Here is a 23,040-nt window from a genome sequence, read left to right as displayed (position 1 = left end):
AAGTCCCTCACCATGCCCCTTCTTGACCCATTCCAGTTTGTGTACAGAGCAAACAGGTCCACCGATGATGCCATTAATATCTGCCTGAAGCTCATTGGCGACCACCTGGACAGGCCAGACTCTTATGCCAGAATACTCCTCCTGGACTTCAGTTCGGCCTTCAACACCATCTGTCCATGCACACTGCAGGATGGTCTGGCAGCACTCGGGGTACATCCCACCCTACGTCTTTGGATCACAGACTTCCTATCCAACAGGTCACAATCTGTCAAGCTGGGTAACATCTCCTCTCTACCACAGACCACCAATATGGGGGCTCCTCAAGGCTGCGTCTTGTCTCCAATGCTGTTCTCCCTCTACACGAACAACTGCAGATCCACAGCGGACTCTGTCAAAGTTATCAAATTTGCAGATGACACCACCATCGTGGGCCTTGTCACAAAGAATGATGAGAGTGCCTATCGTCAACAGGTAGACAGAATCTGTCACTGGTGCAGGGAGAACAGGCTGGTCCTCAACACAGGAAAAAACATGGAGATGATTATCAATTTAAGGAAGCAAGCTCTCCCACCACTACCAATCCAGATTGAAGGCACTGAAGTGGCGATAGTTCCCTGTGTCCGTCTCTTGGGCACCACTATCTCAAATGACCTGGGATGAAAGGCTAACACTAACTCCACCCTGGCGAAGGACCAGAAAAGACTCTTCTTCCTCCGCCAGCTGAAAAAGTTTGGCATGCCCCATCAGGTTCTCACAAGATTCTACTCTGCCACCACAGAATCTATCCTCTGCTCTTCCATCCTGGTCTGGTACGCTGGTTCCTCCGACGAGGAAGGAACTGGAGTTTTAGCGACAGGCTAAAACTCCAGAGGGTCATTAGATCAGCAGAGAGAACCATCGGGAAACCCCTCCCTTCACTTGACCAACTTTACAACTCGAGACTACGCACTAGAGCGCTGAAGATAGCAAAAGACCCCTCCCACCCTGGCCAGTGCTACTTCAGTCGCCTACGTTCAGGGCGGAGATTCCGGGTCATCCCCACCAGGAGTACGAGGCACAGGAACTCGTTCGTCTCCTCTGCCGTCAACCTCCTGAACTCATCCCATGTTCTACCTCCACCCCCACCATCTTAGGTTCACAGACTGGCCCTGTCACAGACATTCTGTCTGCTTGGAACTGTAAGGGCCCTGGCTGCCCTTTTGTACACAGTCCTCATAGACTGGCATCGTTACCAGTAGTATTTTTATTTTATTTTATTTTTTTTGTTAAATGCAACTGCATTATCTGGTTAATTGTGATATCATGTATGTCTCCTGTATACTGCACCACTGTCGTGTTAATTGTGTTATCATGTATGTCTCCTGTATACTGCACCACTGTCGTGTTTGTTGCTGAGCTCTGCATGTGCCAAATCCAATTCCAGGCATGACCCTGTCATGCTTGGCGAAATAAATGATTCTGATTCTGACATAGATCTTCCATCCTGTCAGATAGATCAAATCCATCAAAATCAGCTGCAAATCGATCGATTGGGGAATTAGTAAGAATTGATTACCGATTTGATCAATTCTATAGAATCGATCGATGGCCAAAAAATACAGGAAATGGGCTTCCCCCTAAAATTGTCCCTAGACTATGATGGACATATGACTATGGTAGGCATTAGATTGTGAGCTCCTCCGAAGGACAGTGAACTGATAAGGCTACAGACTCTGAATACCGCTGCAGAAGATAATCGACATTATATACAGTAAGTTCTAAATAATAATAGTAACAACAACAGAGGGGGATGTAGATAGGAACTTCATAAAATGTTAGAGGTAGATTCATATAGGTGTTACATGTGTTGGCTGCTGCATTACATACACTAGCAAATATGTGTCTGCCGTGTAAAACACATGCCATGGGATTGTAGGTCTATCATTGGTAATTACCAGATAGGTGGGTGGCCAAAATGTGACTGATGGTTTTATGGTTTTGGTGGAGAAAGGGGGAATAAGGCGAAGCAGGGAATTTGGGCACCCACGGTTGGATGATACCTGGGGTGCCGCCATAGAACTCAATGTTAACTGCAATGATAGCGGCACCCAGTGTATAATTTGGGTGCCGGAGTTTGGCTATTACAGAACCGAACTACGGCTAACAGTGTTTGACAGCAATGGGGTTTAATTCCTTCCCGACCGCCTAACGCCAATAGGCGTCGGGAAGGTGACAGCCCGAGCACTGCCTAACGCCGAGAGGCAACAAGTCCTGGGGCAGGGTTTTGCAGGGGATCGCGCACACATTCCCGCTTGTGCTCTGCCACCTATTTACAATGTAGAGCACTGTGATCTATGGCAGCGCTGTACTGGAGACAGCCCTGTCACTCGGCTGTCCCCTAGAGAGGCTCTGATGGCGGTCCCCTCTCATACGCTAATGCCTATGAGACAGGATTGCTGCGATTGGTTGGCTGGGCCAGGGAAGGAGGAGGGGAAAAAAAAAATATCACACCAGAAACATGCATGCAACACAGATCTCTGTTGGTGGGCAGAAAAGGGGGGGGGGGGGCATTAAAGCTGCAGAGCACTTATTTGTAAAAAAAAATAGCCTGGTCACTGGAGGGGGGGGGGGGTTAGGGGAAGCCTGTGGTTCTTAAGTGGTTAAGTTGCCCCCTTCAGGCTAATCGGCCCCTCGCCATCCCCCTCCATCTATAGCCTGTGGTAGATGTCCCTCTCTCTTAGCCATTTGGGCCGGACTGCACCTGCACGACTGGCCGAGATAACGGTGCATCTACTGGAGGATCCAGGCGGCGGAGGAGTACGGCGCTGAGGGACCGACAGGAGGAAGCCCCAGGTATGTATATTTTTTTTCTTTTTATTGATCTCTGGAACACTTTAAAGGACAAATGAAGTGAGAGGGCTACGGAGGCTGCCATATTTATTTTCTTTTAAGCTATACCAGTTGCCTGGCAGCCTTGCTGGTCTAATCGGCTGCAGTAGTATCTGAATCCCAGCAGAAAAAGGCATGCAGTTAATCTTGTCAGATCTGATAATAATGTCAGAAACACCTGATCTGATGCGTGCCCGTTCAAGGAGAGGCAGAGTATCAGCAGGGCTGCCAGGCAACTGGTATTGCTTAAAGTGGACCTGAACTCAGAACTTCTTCTCTGCTCTAAAATATACCCAACCAGCGTTCTCCCCTTTTAGCCGGGTGTTCCACCCGGCTAGTTTTGGTGAACACCCGGCTGTCATCAGCTCACCTCCTTCTCTGCTGTAAGCAGAGTTGTGCAGAGAAGAGCCAGCCCTGCATTCTCTCATTTTACCTCACCCAGCTACCTTTTCATGCCACCTGGCTACCTTTTCATGCCTCCCGGCTGGATAATATTTCTGTGGAGAACACTGCCAACAGCATAATAACCTTTAAAGAAAAGCATTTCTTTGTTACAGCTGATACAAACCCAGCAATCTGCATTGTTTCTACTTCCTGCTTTCAAGGAAACAGACATATTGTCAACATCCTATGCTTTCAAATGAGCTTATCTGCCGTGGCAGTCAGGTGACACGGGGGAGAGATCAAACTACAACTTGTGATTAGACACAAATGAGGGTGGAGTAAGACAGGCTAAACTGTCTAAAATACATACAGGGTGTATTTCTCAATATTTTCCCTCTGTCCTGTGCAAGAGTTCGGGTCCACTTTAAAAGAAAATAAATAGGTCAGCCTCCACATACCTGACAATGGAAACACGAGATTCACACCATATGCAGGTAATGCTTACATAAGAACACAAAGTATAACACTCAATTGGGTGCTGTGTATCAAATGAGGAACTAGGAATATGTACAAAACACGCACACCATGAAAATTCAGTTGCAAATGAAGTGTATTGAAAAGCGTATGAACTGACAAATCAATCACTAAAATGGATGACAAGGTAACAGGGCATAAATACAATCTATATACAAGACACAGCCGCAATTGTAAGTACGGGTACTGCAGAAAGAGGTACAATACATGTGCAATAATGCACGCAGGGAATCATGGGATGAGGCACCTGCTGTAACTATAACAATGAGTGCTGGCTAGTATAACAATAAACAGACAATAACAATACAGAGGAACGCACAGAGTCCCAATCAAAAACAATCAAGCAAGAGCAAGGCACAAACCCCGCTGCATTACCCAGATGCGGCGTTTCAGAATGTCCTTTCTCAGTGGGATAGATGCAGGGAGCGACTACAGCGATGTGCTTTTCAATACACTTCATTTGCAAATGAATTTTCATGGTGTGCGGGTTTTGTACATATTCCTAGCCTCCATATACCTCTCACTTCAGTTGTCCTTTAAGTACAAAAAAAAAAAGGCAGTTTATTGCCGCTGCTTGCTGGAGGGTCGCAGAAGGATGGCTCTGGCACAGGATGGCTGGTGCAAGAAGCCCCAGGTAACTAACTGCATTTTTTTTCTTTTACTTAAGATTTCCTTTAAAGGAGATCCAAGGTGGGAGGGGAGATTAGATTTACTTACCTGGGTGTTCTTCCCAGGCATGGGCAAACTTGGCCCTCCAGCTGTTAATGAACTACAAGTCCCACAATGCATTTGCCTTTATGAGTCATGACTGTGGCTGTAAGACTCCTGCAATGCATTGTGGGACTTGTAGCTCCTTAAAAGGAAAGGTTCAGGCAGCCCTTAAAAAAAAAAAAAAAAACATATCCAAATCCACTTACCTGGGGCTTCCTCCAGCCCGTGGCAGCCAGGCTTTGCCCCTGGCGCCGCTCCGCAGGCTCCCGGTGGTCTCCGGTGGCGAGCCCGACCTGGCCAGCCGCGCCAGGGGCACAGCCTGGCTGCCACGGGCTGGAGGAAGCCCCAGGTAAGTTGATTTGGATATTTATTTTTTTTAAGCGCTGCCTGAACCTTCCCTTTAACAGCTGGAGGGCCAAGTTTTCCCATGCCTGTTCTAGCCCCTAGCAGGTCCTTCCACTGCACTATAGGATCTTGCTTTTCCCTCCGAATGACCCCCGACCACATCTTCGGTCACAGACTACTGCGCATGTGCATCCGCAGGCCACTCTCCATCACGCTTTGCACTTGTGCAGCTTAAATCTTTGAGAACTTCACAAGGGCAGAAGGCTTCCAGCAACGGAAGTATGATCCAGAGAGGTGCACAGACGCGCCTGCGCAGTAGCCTGCAACCACAGCTGTGGCTGGGAAACTTTTGGAGGGGACAGCGGCTTTCTGAAGGACAGCAGAACTACAGCGAGTAACCTAATAGACTGCTAGAAGCCCCAGGTACTCAGACCTCCGCTCTGCTTTAAGAGATACACAACAGCATAATAACCTTTAAACAAAAAAAACATGTATTTGTTACAGCTGATACAAATCCTAAAGTAAATCTGCACAGTTTCTACTTCCTGATTCATGGAAGCAGACATATGGTTTACAGCCTGTGCTTTCTAATGAGCTTATCTGCCATAGGGTCATGTGACACAGGGGAGGATCAAATTACTACTTGTGATTAGACACAAATGAGGGGGAATTAAAGGACAACTGTAGTAAGAGTTAAGGTGCATACACATGCACTACTAGAGGCAACGACGGGTCCGCCGGACCCTCCCGCTGGGCGGTCTTTTAGCAGACAGTAGCGCATGTGTACGCACTGTCGGCAGACTGATAAGGACTGATAAGGCCTTATCAGTCCGCCAAAACGTTACTGTCGGCTAAAGACCGCCCAGCGGGAGGGTCCGGCGGACCCATCGTTGCTGCTGGTAGTGCGTGTGTACGCACCTTTATATAGAGGCTGCCATATTTATTTCCTTCTAAGCAATACAAGTTGCCTGGCAACCCTGCTGGTCCATTTAGCAGCAGTAGTGTCCAAATCACAACAGAAACATGTATGCAGCTAAGCTTGTCAGATTTGACAAAAATGTCAGAAACCCCTTATCTGCTGCATGCTTGCTCAGGGTCTTAAGCTTAAAGAGAACCCGAGGTGTGTTTAAAGAATGTTATCTGCATACAGAGGCTGGATCTGCCTATCCAGCCCAGCCTCTGTTGCTATCCCAAACCCCACTAAGGTCCCCCTGCACTCTGCAATCCCTCATAAATCACAGCCGTGCTGTGAGGCTGTGTTTACATCTGTAGTGTCAGTCTCGGCTGCTCCCCCGCCTCCTGCATAGCTCCTGTCCCTGCCCCATCCCTTCCCTCCAATCAGCAGGGAGGGAAGGGATGCAGGCGGGGACCGGAGTTCTGCAGGAGGTGGGGAGAGCAGCAGACTGACACTATAGAGATAAACACAGCCAGCTCTGACAAGCTGTTAGTCAGCAGCGTGGCTGTGATTTATGAGGGATTGCAGAGTGCAGGGGGAGCTTAGGGGGGTTTGGGATAGCAACAGAGGCTGGGCTGTATAGGCAGATCCATCCTCTGTATGCAGATAATATTCTTCAAACCCACCTCGGGTTCTCTTTAAAGTACTAGAGACAAAGGATCAGAAGGATAGCCAGGTAACTGGTATTGCTTAAAAGGAAATAAACATGGCAGCCTCCATATACCTCTAATTACAGTTGTCCTTTAAACAGGCTAAACTCTCTAAATTCTTTCAGGATGCATTTCTCTACATTTTCCTTCTGTCCTGTGCAAGTGTTCAGGTCCACTAAGCAATACCGGTCTTTGTAGGGAGGTGAAGTAAACTGAGGCACATGAATGGAGGACTTATTGTATGTGAAGCAATAGTGGAAGTTACAGATGGAGTCATGTGGACAGTGGGTGTTACAGACCAAGGTAACAAAGGCAATCCTCATGGGAAATAACAGTGATAAACACAGGAAGAAATATGATGCAAAAGGGAGAAATGATATAAAAGTAATGGAAAGCGTTACATGGAGCAGTTATATAAAGCATGAGAGATCCTTATAGTGACGTTAAATAAAAAAATAAATATGTTGATTTAAAGTGGGATAAAACATAACATTCAATAAAAATGTGTTTTCCTATTTTTTTTTATTACCAATACAGTAATCATATTTGCTTTTGTGCACAAGTAATATTGTCTGTTTACAAATTACAAGTTCCCAAAGTACAGTGTATCTGCTCTGAAAGCGGCGATTGCATTTTATTGTATAGCTGCTGTATATTTATATATTAAAATCTATCTAGTGATCATTTCTCAGCTGTCTCTGCTTTTGCTATGTGTGGCAGGTCAGTTTCAGCATGTTGCTAAAGGCGCGTACACACGCCTGATTTATTCAAACGACAGGTCGTCAGACCCGCCCGCGGTGCGGCTGTTCTAGTGACAGTTTCTGTGTGTTTACAGTCTGTCGGCAGGCTAATAAGGCTGGTTTTGACAGATCCGCTCGGCAGATTTTCATTCCTTTGCCATCTACAATTAGTAAACAAAAAGATAAGATATCACATGGGTTGCCCACTGAAAAAGAAAGTGCTGTGTTAACTGTTTGAATGCTGTTCTGCTGCCAACATTTTTTTTTTTTGTGGTAATAGCTTTTAATGGTATAAATAATCTTTTAGAGCAAAGAAGAAATGCTGAGGATAGAATTCTTGAACAGGAAGTTCCTACAAATTCACAGACAGATTATCTGGAGTAAAAGGACATTAAACAGGGAGAAAAATACACCCAGTACAAGAGATCACGGCTACTAACCTCATCCTAAAATGGAGAAGCAGCTTCATCTCTTTGGTAATTTTGAACTCATGGTTGGGCGGATACCAGAATTTTGTATTTACATCGTACAAGGCAAATAATGTATAACAGAGAGGAGTGATTCCTGTCACCGAAAACAAAACAAAAACACAATGTAATCATTAAGACATTAGTATGGAGGTATATACACAGTTATTTATACTTATTCAGGTAGTGCATGCTGTTCTATGGAGAGGGAAGGAAGGTTGATGGGCAGACTACAGGTTACTTAGCTCCTACTGTCTGTGTCACCCTATGGTGGGAGAAACAGAATCTGCTGCGTAGCTCCTATTTTCTTTGTCACTGTAAAAGGCCACATAGCTCCTCTTGTCACCCTGTATTGAGAGGGACAGAATCCATGCGACTTACCTCCTCCCGTCTGTCACCCTGTGTTGGGAGGTGCAGACTTCATGTCACAGCACAACTCCTGAACGTGTCCCTGTGGTAAGAGGTACAGGCCCCATGTCATTTAATACCTCCTGTTTGTGTCACCATGTGGTGGGAGGGACAGACTCCATGTCAAGTAGCATCCCCCGTTTGTCACCCTGTGGTGGGAGGGACAGACTCCATGCCACATAGCTCCTCCTATCTGTGTCACCCTGTGGTGGGAGGGACAGACTCCATGTCACATAGCTCCTCCTATCTGTGTCACCTTGTGGTGGGAGGGACAGACTACATGTCACATAGCTCCTCCTTTATGTGTCATCCTGTGGTGGGAGGGACAGGCTCCCTGTCATGTAGCATCTCCTGCCTGTGTCATCCTGTGGTGGGAGAGACAGACCCCACGTCATGTAGCATCTCCTGTCTGTGTCACCCTGTAGTGGGAGGGACAGGCTCCATGTCACATAGCTCCTCCTATCTGTGTCATCTTGTGGTGGGAGGGACACACTCCATGTCACATAGCTCCTCCTTTATGTGTCACCCTGTGGTGGGAGGGACAGGCTCCCTGTCATGTAGCATCTCCTGCCTGTGTCATCCTGTGGTGGGAGAGACAGACCCCACGTCATGTAGCATCTCCTGTCTGTGTCACCCTGTGGTGGGAGGGACAGGCTCCATGTCACATAGCTCCTATCTGTGTCACCTTGTGGTGGGAGGGACACACTCCATGTCACATAGCTCCTCCTTTATGTGTCATCCTGTGGTGGGAGGGACAGGCTCCCTGTCATGTAGCATCTCCTGCCCGTGTCATCCTGTGGTGGGAGAGACAGACCCTATGTCATGTAGCATCTCCCGTCTGTGTCACCCTGTGGTGGGAGGGACAGACTCCATGTCACATAGCTCCTCCTATCTGTGTCACCTTGTGGTGGGAGGGACAGACTCCATGTCACATAGCTCCTCCTTTATCAGTGTCACCCTGTGGTGGGAGGGACAGGCTCCCTGTCATCTAGCATCTCCTGTCTGTGTCACCCTGTGGTGGGAGGGACAGACCTCGTGTCACATAGCTCCTCCTGTCTATACCACTCTGTGGTGATAGGTACAGACCCCATGTCATGCAATATCTCCTGTTTGTGTCACCCTGTGGTGGGAGGTGCACTCCGTCATATAGCATCTCCCATCTGCGTCACCTTTGGTGAGAGGCACAAACCTCACGTCACACAGCTCCTACTGTCTATGTCAATCTGTGGTGGGAGGAACAGACTCCATGTCACACAGCTCCTCCTTTATCAGTGTCACCTGGTTGGTCAGTTCCTCCTGACTGAGTAAGCTAGTTGTAGGATGAATTCTGCTCTCTTTTCCCTGCAGTATAAAGTCTTATCGGGGTCTTACCAAGCCTCTGGGCGATGTGAATACAGATCTCCTCTGCGGTGGTCACACTCTGGGTAAAGCTGACATAATGCTCCTTCCCATTGCTCCAGTATAGATAGACTCTGAGCCCAGCTCCAGTGAAGGTGCAGCCCTCCATATCAGAATCGCTGTGCTTTACCGCACACTGACACAGAGCCATCACTAGGGGGAGACAACAGGGAAGAATCAACCATTAAAGAGTGATTAACATTCTGCTTTATAACATTGTTACGCAAGTAAGAAAGGCATCAAATGCAGAAACCCTTTGTGGTTAACACACGTCTACGTAAAGCTTTGTACACATGCTAGATAAAACTAGGTCAAGGTGGCCGTTAACGACTGCCTGTGTCGGATACCCAGCTGATCGCTTCGGCTGAGAACATTGTTCTTCCCACTTAACCCACCCGCTGTGTGACGTCACTCCCGTGCCGCTAATGCCCCCTCCCCACATAGGAAGGGATCAAGGCACTATCCCAGCCGGGTGTCATGCCTCATCTGTGTATGAGGCTTAAAGCGGGAGTGTCGCCATAAACATCACATTTCAACAGCAACTGGTCTGAGTGTATTATGTGATAAAGATGCTAATGATAAACATGCTAAACGCTGTTTTTCCCTTAGGGCTCGTTTCCACTGTTGCGGTGCGGAATCGCCTGGATTCCACCGCAGACGAAATCGCATGCGGATGCGTTTCTGCATGCGGTTTTCCCCGCGATTTCGCATGGCTAAGAAGCAGGCGAATTTAACCATGTCACTGCCTGTGTAAATTGCCATATCATTACATGCGAAAACGCACGCGAAATCGCGGGGAAAACCGCATGACAAAGCCGCATGCGATTTCCCTATTAAATACATTGCGGGCGATTCGCCCGCATTCATGCCGCACGCGAAACCCCCGCATACAAAAACGCACCCGCACAACGCACAAGTGGAAACAATACCATCCACTTGTATTGCCTATGCGAATGGAAACGAGCCCTTACTGCTCTTGAAACTTCATTTAGCACATATACTCACCTTTTTATGCTGAATTTTGTATGATGTTAATGAATGTGCCTTACTATGTAAATATTTTGCGGATATGCAGAATGTAAATGTTAGCTATGTGTCATTTAAACCTGACATGGTTTCATGTTCATATCTGTACTCATTACTTTTATTTATGATTTCCATTACAATAACAGTATTTGCCTGCACATGTATTATATGCTTTAATAAACTTTATTGGTTAAAAAAAAAAGGAGCACTGACCCTTTAGTAGTCAGGGCCAAACAGTTGCATGCTGTGGGTTCTTTTTATCTATAATATATTCCTCTTCTTCCATTTATTTCCCTGCCTAGCTGCTTATCTGAAATATGATCCCCTGCTCACTTGTGTTTACAAGCAAGGCTGAGGTGACTCAGCGAGTGGAGGAGAAAAGAAAAAAAGTAAAGGGCAGAAATGACATCAGGATTTAGCCCAAATTGTGGGCAAAAGACATGGTTCCCACCAGGAACAGAATTCTCTTCATTTACTATATAAGATTCACTGAAATCAAACCGTGGACAGTACAATACATGTGTTATGTAAGTAGATCAAGTATTTATCTGCTTATATATGTTTTTTTTTCCCTAGCATAGTATAGCTAATCCCACTGCTTTAAAGGAAACCAGTGAGAGGAAAAAAGACAGACATTTAGGTACTTACCTGGGTAGAGGTAATCCTCTGGATCAGAGGCATAGCCATGGGGGGGAAACGTGTCCAGGGCTGTGGGGTCGGTACAAAAATCCTCCAACTAACTCCGAATTCTCAGTTTATGAAACCACCGACCCCAACTCCAGGTACCCAAAAATGCTCCGACTCCTCCACTCCGACTCCACAGCCCTGCATGTGTCCCTGGGTCCAGCACTGTGAGGGCGACCAGCACAGCCACTGTTCCCCCACGTCCATGAGAGGTGGATCACTGGCTGCTGGAAGTGCCCCTGCTTCTTACCCTCCCTCTGCAGAAGCGTTAACAGCAGCAGAAAAAACAAGCACATCTGGCTATTTATAGGGGGGGGGGGGGAAAGGGGCACATAGAGCTATCTAAACAGCATTTGTACATTTGACTCCACCCATCACCACATTCTGATGCATGACCACGCCCATTTTGTCTAGAGGGGGTGTGTGTGTGTGTGCAGAAACTGTCTTTGTCCTCGGGCGCTGAAAACCCTAGCTATGCCTCTACTCTAGATCATCGACAGGTTTCCCCACCCCCTCACCATTCCAGCGCCAGCATCCCCCAAAACACTGCACTGCGCTGCGCTGTAGCAGGGAGGCGCCGCTAAGGCCCAGTTGAAAGAGCAGAACCCCTTCCAGAGGATTCCCTCTATCTAGGTAAGTACCCATATGGGGCACTTTTTTCCATAAAGGTTTCCTTTAATCCTGAATAATATGGGCCTGGTGCATTTAAAATGGCCTGCCTGTGTTGGTTTGTGACTGTTGCAATGCAATGCCTTCAAACCAAAAATGAAAGCCAATGAGTGATTTATTCATTAGAGACGTGGAGCTCTACAGATTCTCCTGTATCAGCCGATAATAAGCAAAGAAAACCCATTACAGAGCAAATGTACCGTACTGAAAAACAGAAAGCAAAGAACTTTCCCGCACGTCTGTTCATCCATCTGTTTATGTAGATGTCCATTAGAGAACTGAATATCCACGTCACTTGTATTTGGAATAAAGGCCACAGCACACAGAAAGGTCTGTAGCAGCTACAAACCACTAGCTGCAATTATAGTGAATACTATATATACACAAACCTATATCTAGGTGCCCATTAACAGTACAGTTTTTCTGAACCATTCTTTAAATCAATAGATTTAGTCAACTGGACATAATCAACTGGAAATGTAGTATTTTGGACGGGAACTGAGAAGAAGTTGTTGTGTTTGATTTACAGGTGAAACTCGAAAAATGTGAATATCGTGCTAAAGTCATTTTATTTCAATAATGCAACTTAAAGGGGCACTATGGTGAAAAATTGTTAAATTTAAAATATGTGCAAACATATACAAATATATATGTTTTTTTTTCCCAGAGTAAAATGAGCCATAAATAACTTTTCTCCTATGTTGCTGTCACTTGCAGTAGGTAGTAGAAATCTGACAGAAGTGACAGGTTTTGGACCAGTCCATCTCTTCAAAGGGGATTCTCAGGGATTTATTTATTTTTAAAAGCACTTAGTGAATGGCAGTTGCTCTGTCCAACTGCCAAAAAAAAAAACTGTAGCGAGCAGGGAAGCTGGCCAGCATCATTGTTTAAATCATTTTTAGGGAATATCTTTCTAAAGAATAAAAGCCTTGCTGAGAATCTCCTAGGAAGAGATGGACTAGTCCAAAACCTGTCCCTTCTGTCAGATTTCTACTGCCTACTGTAATGCTGGATACACACCATGCGTTTCCGCGTTCGATGCGTCCGTCGATACGCGTCGATTCGATTATTTCCGACATGTCCGATTCAAGCTTCGATGGATCGTTAGGTCGATTTGCCATACTTTACATGGCACTCGACCTAAAAATCCTCGAAATTCGTTCGGAAATGCTCGGAAATAATCAAAATCGACGCGTATTGACGGACGCATTCGACGCGGAAACTCATGGTGTGTATCCAGCATAAGTGACAGCAACATAGGAGAAAAGTAATTTATAGCTCATTTTACTCTGGAAAAAAAAAAACATACTAATTTGTCTGTTTGCACATATTTAAATATTTACAATTTTTCGCCATAGTACCCCTTTAAAAGGTGGAACTAATAATACAAACTCATTACATGCAAAGCGAGATACTTCAAGCCTTTATGTGGTATACTTTTGATGATTATGGCTTACAGTTTAAGAGAAAGACAAAATCAAAATCTCAGACTATAAGAATATTGTGAAAAGGTTCAATAGTCTAGGCTCTGAGTGTCAGACTCTAATCAGCTAAGTAATCCAAAACACCTGCAAAGGGTTCCTATTTCATATATTATTTTCACCTTTTAAATTGAATTACTGAAAAAAATGGACTTTTACATGATATTATAATTTTCGAGTTTCACCTGCATTAGTTGTTCTGCAGTAAAAGTGATGGTTTCTAAAAGGACTGCAGGGTGGTCTCTGCTTGATAAACCGGGCGCCACTACAGAGCAGCTTCGCAATTTCTGAAACCACTCGTGATCTTTGAATCTCAAAGTACTGCAATTTTCAATACAATTCATTAAAATATACAGGCAATAAAAGGAATACTGAATCAGCCCACCGCTGTTATGTCTTTCCAAAATGCCAACTAACTGCCTGCAATACTTGGCTTAGGCTTTGCTTACACTGACACTTGCAAATGTGTAAAACGCCATCTAGCAGTTTACTAGGCATTTGCAAAGTGGCTGTCGGTGGTTATGAAACAATCAAACCAGGAGGTTGAAAGGCCCTTCACCAATCACCACTACCTCCACAGAGGATCTGAAGTGAGAGGACTATGGAGGCTGCCATCCAGGCCTGTGGAATCAGTACAAAAATCATCCGATTCCAATTCCAGGTACCCAAAATTACTCAGACACTTCAGCTCTATCAGGGCTGTGGAGTTGGTACAAAAATCATTGGACTCCTCAGTTTACGAAACCACCGACCAAAATTGCTCCAACTCCTCAACTCCGACTCCACAGCCCTGCTGCAATCTTCACTGCTTTATAACTAATACCACTTGCCTGGCTTTGATGCTAAGCTTTTGGCTTTAGTTGTTTTTGAGTCACACCCCTGCCGAGGGTGAGATGGGTGCAGGGTGGGCTGGATGACGGACACTGCTATGGTGTAGCCTAGTTTCGGTGCTCGGCGCTGAGTGCCATGCACTAAAACAACCTGCTTCGTGCAGCAAGCATCCAGCTAGTGGAGTCAGAGCAGAATCAAACCCTCTGATCTGCATCATTCTAAGCCAGTGGCTTATAGTATTATGCTGGGAATACACCATACATTTTTTCAGCAGATAGATGGTCCCATAGATCATTTCCGACATGTCCGATCTTATTTTCGATCTTTTTTCTGATCGATTTCTCATAGAAGTGAATGGAAATAGATAAGAAAAGGTAGGTGGATTGAACGGGAAATCAAAAAAATCGATTGGACGGAAAATTGACTGAAAAAAAAACGCATTGTGTGTACCCAGCATTAGAGGCAGAGCAACAGCACAGAAGTCAGACCAGACTGCCATTGTTTAGAGAATGAAGATGGCAGCCTCTTTAGTCCTCTCACTTTAGGTTCCCTTTAAGTGCTTACTGGCAAGCTTGGAAGTGTACACAGTATGCAGTTTAGGAAATCAGTAAAGAGTCAAAGTTTCTGCTCCCAAAACAAACAGTGTGAACAGGTCCTACGGCTTCAGGCGTTTCTGCGTCACGTAGCTGCATCAGGCAAGCGGCCAGGACTGGTCTTTATCCTCACTCTGCCTCCAAAGGTTTAACAAGGTAACAGCGGCAGACTGACACATTCTATACAGGTGAATGAAAGAAGTAACCTTTCTGCATAACTTTCAGCGCAGCAAATTCTGAATGTAGGTCAGAGCCGCACTCAAAAAGCATGAATAGAAGGTTTGTGTGCTATATACATGTAAGGGATGAGAAGTGCTCACGCAAAGCCAGCTAGAAGGTATGCATGGGAACGGATACTCTGGTAAAACCACAGCATAACCATGGTAATGTCCCCGGAACAGAGTGAAAACCCCGTAGAGTTGCTGCCTGCCTAAAGGAGGAAGGAATGGGACTTCGCAGAGAGGAAAAAAGAGTACACTTCAGAGAAGAACATACGAATACATTTTGCCTTTAAGAATATACAAAAAAACAAACAAAAAAAAACCAAAACAGGTATATTGAAAAACGAAATAAAACGGCAATGCTACATAACAGAGGGCAATAAGCCAGCACCTACTTAGCGAGGAGACCTTGGGCAAGACTTCCTAACACTACTACCGCCTATAGAGCGTGCCCTAGTGGCTCCAGCTCTGAATACACCAGGAGATATAAATGTTCTGTGTCCTGTCTATTTACCCCCCCTCCCCTCCCACACACCCACACACTCTAACTACACTAAGAAAGCTCTCTCCTTGGGATTCGATTCTCCCCCCCCCCCCGACTGCAGAGATCACCTCTCTTCCTTCCACCGACAGCCACAGCCACCCTTTGTGCAGCACCGTAGCCCACCTCATACTGCTGCAAGTACAGGAGGGTGGCTGTGGTGCTGCACAGATGGAAGCCACGATAGTCAAGAGGTGAGAGAAACTTACCAAACAACACTTACTAGAGCCACTTGAAACCAGGGAAATATATAGGGTGGACCACTAGACTATAATGAAATGTATGAGAGACCACTATACACCAGGGAAACGTATAGAGGACCACTAGAAAATAGGGAAATGTATAGGAACCACTAGACACCAGGGAAATGTATAGGGGACCACCAGGTCACCAGCGAAGCATATGTGGACCACTGGACACCAGAAAAAACGTAAGGGGGGCAGGGAGATCACATGGGAAATGTATGGGGGTACCTCTAGACCAGGGGTCTCAAACTCAATTTACCTGGGGGCAGCAGGAGGCAAAGTCAGGATGAGGCTGGGCCGCATAAGGAATTCCACAATCGCAGCGCATCGCCGCCTCTGCCCGCCACTCTCACTCTTCCTTCACAGAGATGGGCGGGGAGAGGCGGCGATCCGTGCGGCGATTGACGTCAAGAGGGGCAGAGCTGAAGCTGAAGGCTCTGCCCCTTCCAGGAAATGCCAGCGGATTGCCCCCCGGGCAATTTGGGGGCTCTGCAGCCCTCGTTTAGCGGCCGGGATGCGGCAGATTACTTGGGAGCACTGAAGCGAACTATAAGGAAGCTTTTGCCAGCGAGGGCCACAAAATATTGTATCGAGGGCCGCAAATGGCCCGCGGGCCGCGAGTTTGAGACCCCTGCTCTAGACCATCAAGAAGATCTGTATTAGGCTCCCTGCACACGATTCCGCTTTGTAATCTATTTTTACAACCGATTCAGATTCTCAATCTTTACTGCATGCTGCCTTTTTTGATCCGTTTTTTCTGTTGAATGTATTCAGGGAAAATCGGAATCGCAAAACGGATTTGCAGTGTGCAGGTAGCCTAAGGGAGGGGGAACACGGGTAAAATGGGAAATGTAATAGAGTAAAAATAATGGAGATGCAGTGAAAACTATTAACATAATATATATTGTTTAACCCCACCCTCTTAAGTCCACACCCTCTACATGATAAAACGGAAGGCATTGGGAAAGTGGCACTGCATGTTACGCTCGCATTGCATTGTGGGGAAGCCTAATAGGGATGAGCAATGAAACTAAAATAATTTCGAGTTGAGCATCAGCATTATGAAAATTTTGCATGCAAATTTATGCATCTTGATTTGATTGGTTCATTTTCAAGCTGCTTAAATTTGCATACAAAATTTGCATAATGCTGCATCAACTCAAAATGATATTGCATCTCACTGACCATCCCTAAAGCTGATGTTCAATGAAAAGCAAGCATTGATAATCCAGCATGTGTATAAGGTGCCCATTAACAGTACAATTTTTCCTTCAGATTCAATCTCTCAACATACTTTTTATGATCGAATTCTACAGAAAACTTAATCGATGTGATATGATTCTTTGGTTGATCGGAAAAGGAAAAATTATCGATCCGAAAGTTGGATTTTATGATCGAATTGGAATGTAAAACCTTCTTAAATTGCTCCCTTAAAGTAGTCTGAAAGTCAGCATCTCTACTTCTAAAAGATTCCTCACAGCTTGAAAGCTACTATCCCAGAAATGTTTTTTTTACATCACTGAAATGGTTAAACAAAGCACTTTGTCCTGCTATTCAGCTTCAAATTCGCGCCCAAACTGCAGATAACAGTATCTGTTTTACTTGTTAAACACAAATGTATCAACACTGGAATGTAAACAAACACTCTCTGAGAAACTGTCTCTGCTTCAGGCACACACAGTGTTCAGAATAGCTCATTAGATGATGTTAATATATAATAAAAAGCCGTTTAAATAAAATGCAATGACAGCTTTTAGGGCAAGATAAATTACACTTTGGAAACTTGTAAATTTTAAATAGAAAATATTACTTATGCACAAAAGCAAATATAACTGTATAACTAATAAAAAGTAGGAAAACACGTTTTTATTGAATGTTATGTCAGAGTTTCAGACCACTTTAATGGGAACAATTGATAAATGCCTTCTAATTAGCTAGGACTGTTCAAATCGTGTTGAAAGATCACATCTGATGAAAAAATTGTACCATTAGTGAGCACTTTAAGGCTTACACTCCCAAAGGCAGGAAGGTCATATCGCCAATGCTAACTGTCCACAAGCTTGCTTTCATTACTCCAGTGATGACTGCCAATAGCATGTAAGGCACATACGCAAGCAGAGGAGGAAATGAGGAAACACTGAGAGATAAAGAAAAATAAAGAGAGAGATGACCCGAGAAAAAAGGTCAGCAAGTGGATAAGCAGCACGAAGCAGAGACTGCACAGCATGCTACATAATACAGTGCAAAACAAGGGAACTGATGAGATGAGGTCATACCCGAACCAATCAGAAGATGACGGTGATACACAGGAAGTAGCAGTTAGAAGATAACAGGATGTTGTTATGTTGTTATCCCTGTTATCGCTCACGTTATTCTCATGCACATACACCCTCTCTTCGCTCAGGCTTGATCTTACACTACGGAGCAGGGGTGAGCGCGTTCAGGCCTCTTCCAGCCTTTATTTTCCACCGCGGTCCCTCCACCTCCGGGCCGCTGGCTGTCTCTCTCCGGCTGTGTCACTTGAGGCTAACCACATCCCTTTGTCAGAGCTCAGAGACCCCCAGACTTTAAACAAGCGCTGACCTTCATAGCTGGGAAGACTCTGCAGAGAAAAGAAACAGTCTGTTAGGTACTGCTTTACCAGCACCTGAGGGCAGGAGGAAATAACTCGCTGCATACTAGAGAGATAAACTGTCATTCAACAAACACAAGGTGCGGTGCGGGCCAGAAGACGTTATTAGGAAAGCTAAACATAGCAAAGAAAGCAGTGCTGGCTCATTAACTCCTACTTGACATACTGCCTAAAATGTAGCAACTGCAGGCAAAGGTGTGGTGTGCTACATGAAGCTACATCACTACAACTGTATACCATAATATACAAAACAAAGACGTGCAGAACTGTTAAGTTGGCTATAAGGCTACTGATTTCCCAGCCTGACAGCCCATCCGATTTGATAATTTTATGGTAATGAATGAAAATTAGTGCCTCAACATGTCCACCCAATCAAGGTGTCTATCGATTTCCTGCTGAAATCTGTTGAAACATCGATCGGACATGCTGGAAAACCTTGGTCACACATGCTTGATCTAATGCACGACGGACCCCCTGGCTGCTGTCTCCTCAAGTGTTAAATGCCCCTCCCCCCAGCCTGTTCTCTAATTTCTCACCTCTCCACAGGTACAACTTCCGGACTCCTCCCCCTTCACAGGTACAGGGGCTCATGGTAGCAGTGGACACGGCATAGGCTGGGAATCAGCCAGAGGACAGGTGAGAATTTACAGAGCATAGGCACCGGGGGAACATAAACACTAGAGGTTGGTCAGGCAGGAGGCAGCGCTAGTCCAATTCCTGATTGCCTTAGTTTAGTATCTTAATTTTTAACAAAGAATTCTTAACAATAGCCATGACTATATTCAGTTGCAAAACAAACAGAAATAATGAATCTTTCAACTTTTCAGGCCTGGTGCACACCAAAACCCGCTAGCAGATCCGCAAAATGCGAGCAGATTTTGAAACGCTTTTTGTTATTTTTCTGTAGCGTTTCAGCTAGCATTTTGCGGTTTTGTGAAGCGTTTTTGGTGTAGTAGATTTCAGATATTGTTACAGTAAAGCTGTTACTGAACAGCTTCTGTAACAAAAATGCCTGCAAAACCGCTCTGAACTGCGTTTTTCCTATACTTAACATTGAGGCAGAAACGCATCCACTATCCAAAAAATGCCTCACCCCGGGAGAATGCGTTTCTGCTAAACGCCTCCCGCTCTGGTGTGAACCACCCCATTGAGATACATTGACCAAGCGTATCCGCAGCCGCAAGCGGCTGCAGAAACGCTGAAAAAGCCGCTCGGTGTGAACCAGCCCTAAAATGCTATAAACTGCGTTTCCTCAGCTAGATAATAGTGTTTTGCTTTTTATTTACTTTTCAGGACAGCCATTCCAATTTCTGTAGGGCTGGCTAATTTGCCTAGATAACAGTACTGTTTTTTAACACTTGTTGTACTGGAAAACAGAAGAGGACCTCCTATAATGTCTTAGTAGGACTAGTACTAGTACTTAGTAGGACTCTGTCGCATCATTTCAGGAACACTTTAATGCTTTGTTGCTAAAAAGTTATGATAGTCTTAAAATACAACTTTAACACGAGGGATTATGGAGGCTGCCATATTTATTTCCTTTTAAAAAATAACATTTGCCTGGCAGCCCTGCAGGTCTATTTGGCTGCAGTAGTGTCTGAATAACACCAGAAACAAGCAAGCTAATCTTGTCAGATCTGACAATGTCAGAAACACCTGATATGCTGCATGCTTGTTCAGGGGGTAAAGTATTAGAAGCAGAGGATCAGCAGGACAGCCAGGCAACTGGTATTGCTTAACCAGCCTGGCGGTATGGACAAGCTCAGCTCGTCCATTACCGCCGGAGGCTGCCGCTCAGGCCCTGCTGGGCCGATTTTCATCAAATAAAAAGGTGCACACGCAGCCGGCACTTTGCCAGCCGCGTGTGCTACCTGATCGCCGACGCAGCGCGGCGATCCGCCGCGTGCAGCGGCGAAAGAGGGTCCCCCAGCCCCCCCGAGCCCAGCGCAGCCGGACCAAACAGTTCCGGCCAGCGCTAAGGGCCCGTTCTCACCTGAGCGGGAATCGCGCGATTCCCGCTCACGGCAAGCCGCTAGCGGTTCTGCGAGAACCGCTACACAATGTAGTGAGTGGCAGTGTTCTCACTGCCGCGGTTGCGGTTAGCGATAACCGCAACCGCGCTGCATGCAGCGGTTTGCCGGCAACGAGCGTTCCGCGATTTGCGATCGTGATTAGCGTGCATAGCACGCTAATCGCGATCGCTCCAAAACCGCCGCAGTGTCCAGTGATTTTTCCGCGCTAATCGTGGGAAAATCACTCCCGCAAAACGATTTTAAGTGTGAACGGGCCCTAAGGGCTGGATCGGAGGAGACGTCGGCTGACATCCTTGACGTCACTCCGCTCGTCGCCATGGCGACGAGGAAAGCGAAACAAGAAAGGCCGCTCATCGCGGCCTTTGTTACTTCTGATCGCCGGAGGCGATCAGAAGTACGCAACAGGAGCGCCCTCTAGTGGGCTTTCATGCAGCCAACTTTCAGTTGGCTGCATGCAATAGGTTTTTTTTTTACCAAAAAAAAAAAAAACGTCCGGTCGCCAGCCTGGCGATCTTAATAGAACGCCAGGCTGGTTAAAAGGAAATAAAAATAGCAGCCTCCATATCCCTCAGTTATCCTTTAAGGTATCTGTCAGGAACCGGCCCGCGGCACGCCTGCATATACGGTTCCCGACTGGGGTTTGACCAGATCAAGCGGGGAGCAGCCTTATTCAAGCTAAAAACAAGGCTGTGACCCCTCAAACGCTTCTTACTGCCACCACTAGCCGTTGCTAGACACGTCCACTCTGCTGTCGAATCCTCAGCGCGCAATCCGCGTTTTCGTATTTGGGTCAGCTTTGCGCTTTAGGCCGAATACGGGAATGCCATGCACACACACGCACAGTGCAGTTGTACAGTAACACGGCACAATCAGGCACTGACTTGTAATGCAAGTTACACTGTAGTGCAGCAAAACCACTAACAGTCGTTCCGAACGATACTGTTAGCCACTCTGCTGTCGAGCGCAACAGTGCCCCATACACACAATGCAATTACAATCTCATACGGTAGGGTTGCTCAAACGTACAATCAGGCATGGACTTATACACAGTTACACTTCAGTCTCACCTAGGCTATGAGTGTTAGTTTAGTACAGCAGAAGTCAAACTTATTAAATAACGATTTAATATTCCAGGACAAAAGCGGAACAATGCAGAAAATAATATATATGAAAGATTTACAAGAAACAAAGTAAAAAAGTTACAAAGTAAAAGTACAACGATACGCACAAGGATATTTGCATAAAAATAAAAATGCGATACCACGTAGGTTAGAACGTGGTTGGCGGGAGAACGCCGTTCCGATTCGCTCGGGATCCCTCTAGCTATGCGCTACCTCCAAGAGAAGATGATTTGTGACTGTCCCAGTCTTGAGCTATACAGTCCACTTGGGGGCCTGGGGCATTGAATGTTCCATCCCCAAATCTAACGCAATTTCCCCGTTTGTGACATCACAGTCTGCCGAGCCCCTTGTCACATCTGGGCTAGCTGTGACATTCAAATTTCAATGCTTTTCCTGTCACACTTTGCAGACTTCAAAGCAATTCTGTGTTAGTTTTGGATCTTTCAGAGATTTCAAACCACTCCCATAAAATCCAATCTCTACAGGTAAAAATTGTATCAAAAGGACTTCAACCCTTCACCCACTTCCAGTAGGCTGTCATATGCAAATTTCAAGTATTCCTGTGTTAGCTTTCACTGTCTGACTGGCTATTGACTAATTAGCCATCTCCTTGCCAGAGGCTAGCAAATCCATTTAGCATTCCCTGCTCTTAAGGGCGCATTTCCACTTGAGCGGAAACCGCAGCGAATCCGCAGTTTCCCCGCAGGCGGATAGTGCGGGGAAATACTGCCATAGGGTGCAATGGTAACGCCGGCCGAATCGCTACCACTAGCGATTCGGCCAGCTTTTCCATCCGAATCGGCGCGGGAGGCTGCGGATCCCATAGCTGTGCATAGCACGGCTGATGGGATTCGTGTGCTTTCACCGCAGACCCGGAAGAGCCGGCTCGCGTATCGCAGACGCGCGCCGCTCTAGTGGAATCGTGCCCTAAGTGTTTCCTAATTAGAAGCAGACAATGATAGAGTTAATTTACATGTACATACAGGAACTCCATGAAGCCAGCTGTCAGTCTGGCATACCTACATCTCTGACCTAATACAGAGCAGATCAAAAAATGAAAATATACTTCTGTATTATCCCAACATCATAACTAGCTGCTATATTCCTGACAGTATCCACCAGAGCTTCACCAATCAAGAACAATCCCTCAGATTGCTTTATTAGTAGTAGACCAGTCTGCCTAATGCTTCATACACACTTGAGATAAAAGTCTTTGGAAAAGGCAAGATCACAGACCAATCTTACCACCCTTCATGTAGTATGAGAGCCATACTCTACACAGTCTATTCTATGGAGCTGAACTCCTAATCAGATAAAATCTTTGCAAGATGCTGCACACAAAGATGCCCGTACACACTCAAAAGATCATTATCTGCAAAAGATCTGTTCCTGCAAAATATCCATTCCTGCAAAATGCATTCATAGTCTATGAGATCTGCAGATCCTCATACACACTTGGTTTAACAGACTTCATCTGCATATCTGGCAATCATCTGCAGATCT

At 45.8% G+C, this 23,040-nt stretch overlaps 1 protein-coding gene across 3 annotated transcripts in view; it reads right to left on the bottom strand.

The window, feature by feature from the left end:
• The window catches only part of TYK2 (tyrosine kinase 2), a 114,188-nt gene that overhangs the window by 66,200 nt on the left and 24,948 nt on the right, over window positions 1–23,040 (bottom strand). For 2 of the 3 annotated variants that reach the window (XM_068274388.1, XM_068274389.1), the window contains exons 2-4: window positions 18,028–18,353; window positions 9,434–9,613; window positions 7,628–7,751 (exon numbers count right to left, since the gene is read on the bottom strand). In XM_068274388.1, the coding sequence (XP_068130489.1) occupies window positions 7,628–7,751; window positions 9,434–9,611 (302 nt within the window). In that variant the 5' untranslated portion in view covers window positions 9,612–9,613; window positions 18,028–18,353. The remainder of the gene's footprint in view (window positions 1–7,627; window positions 7,752–9,433; window positions 9,614–18,027; window positions 18,354–23,040) is intronic. The other variant, XM_068274390.1, reaches the window with a different exon arrangement.

Source organism: Hyperolius riggenbachi, chromosome 3 (genome assembly GCF_040937935.1).
Source record: "Hyperolius riggenbachi isolate aHypRig1 chromosome 3, aHypRig1.pri, whole genome shotgun sequence".
In the NCBI taxonomy this organism is placed as follows: Eukaryota; Metazoa; Chordata; class Amphibia; order Anura; family Hyperoliidae; genus Hyperolius; species Hyperolius riggenbachi.
Note: the sequence above shows the minus strand (reverse complement) of the source record. Positions and strands in the feature narration are given on the sequence as shown.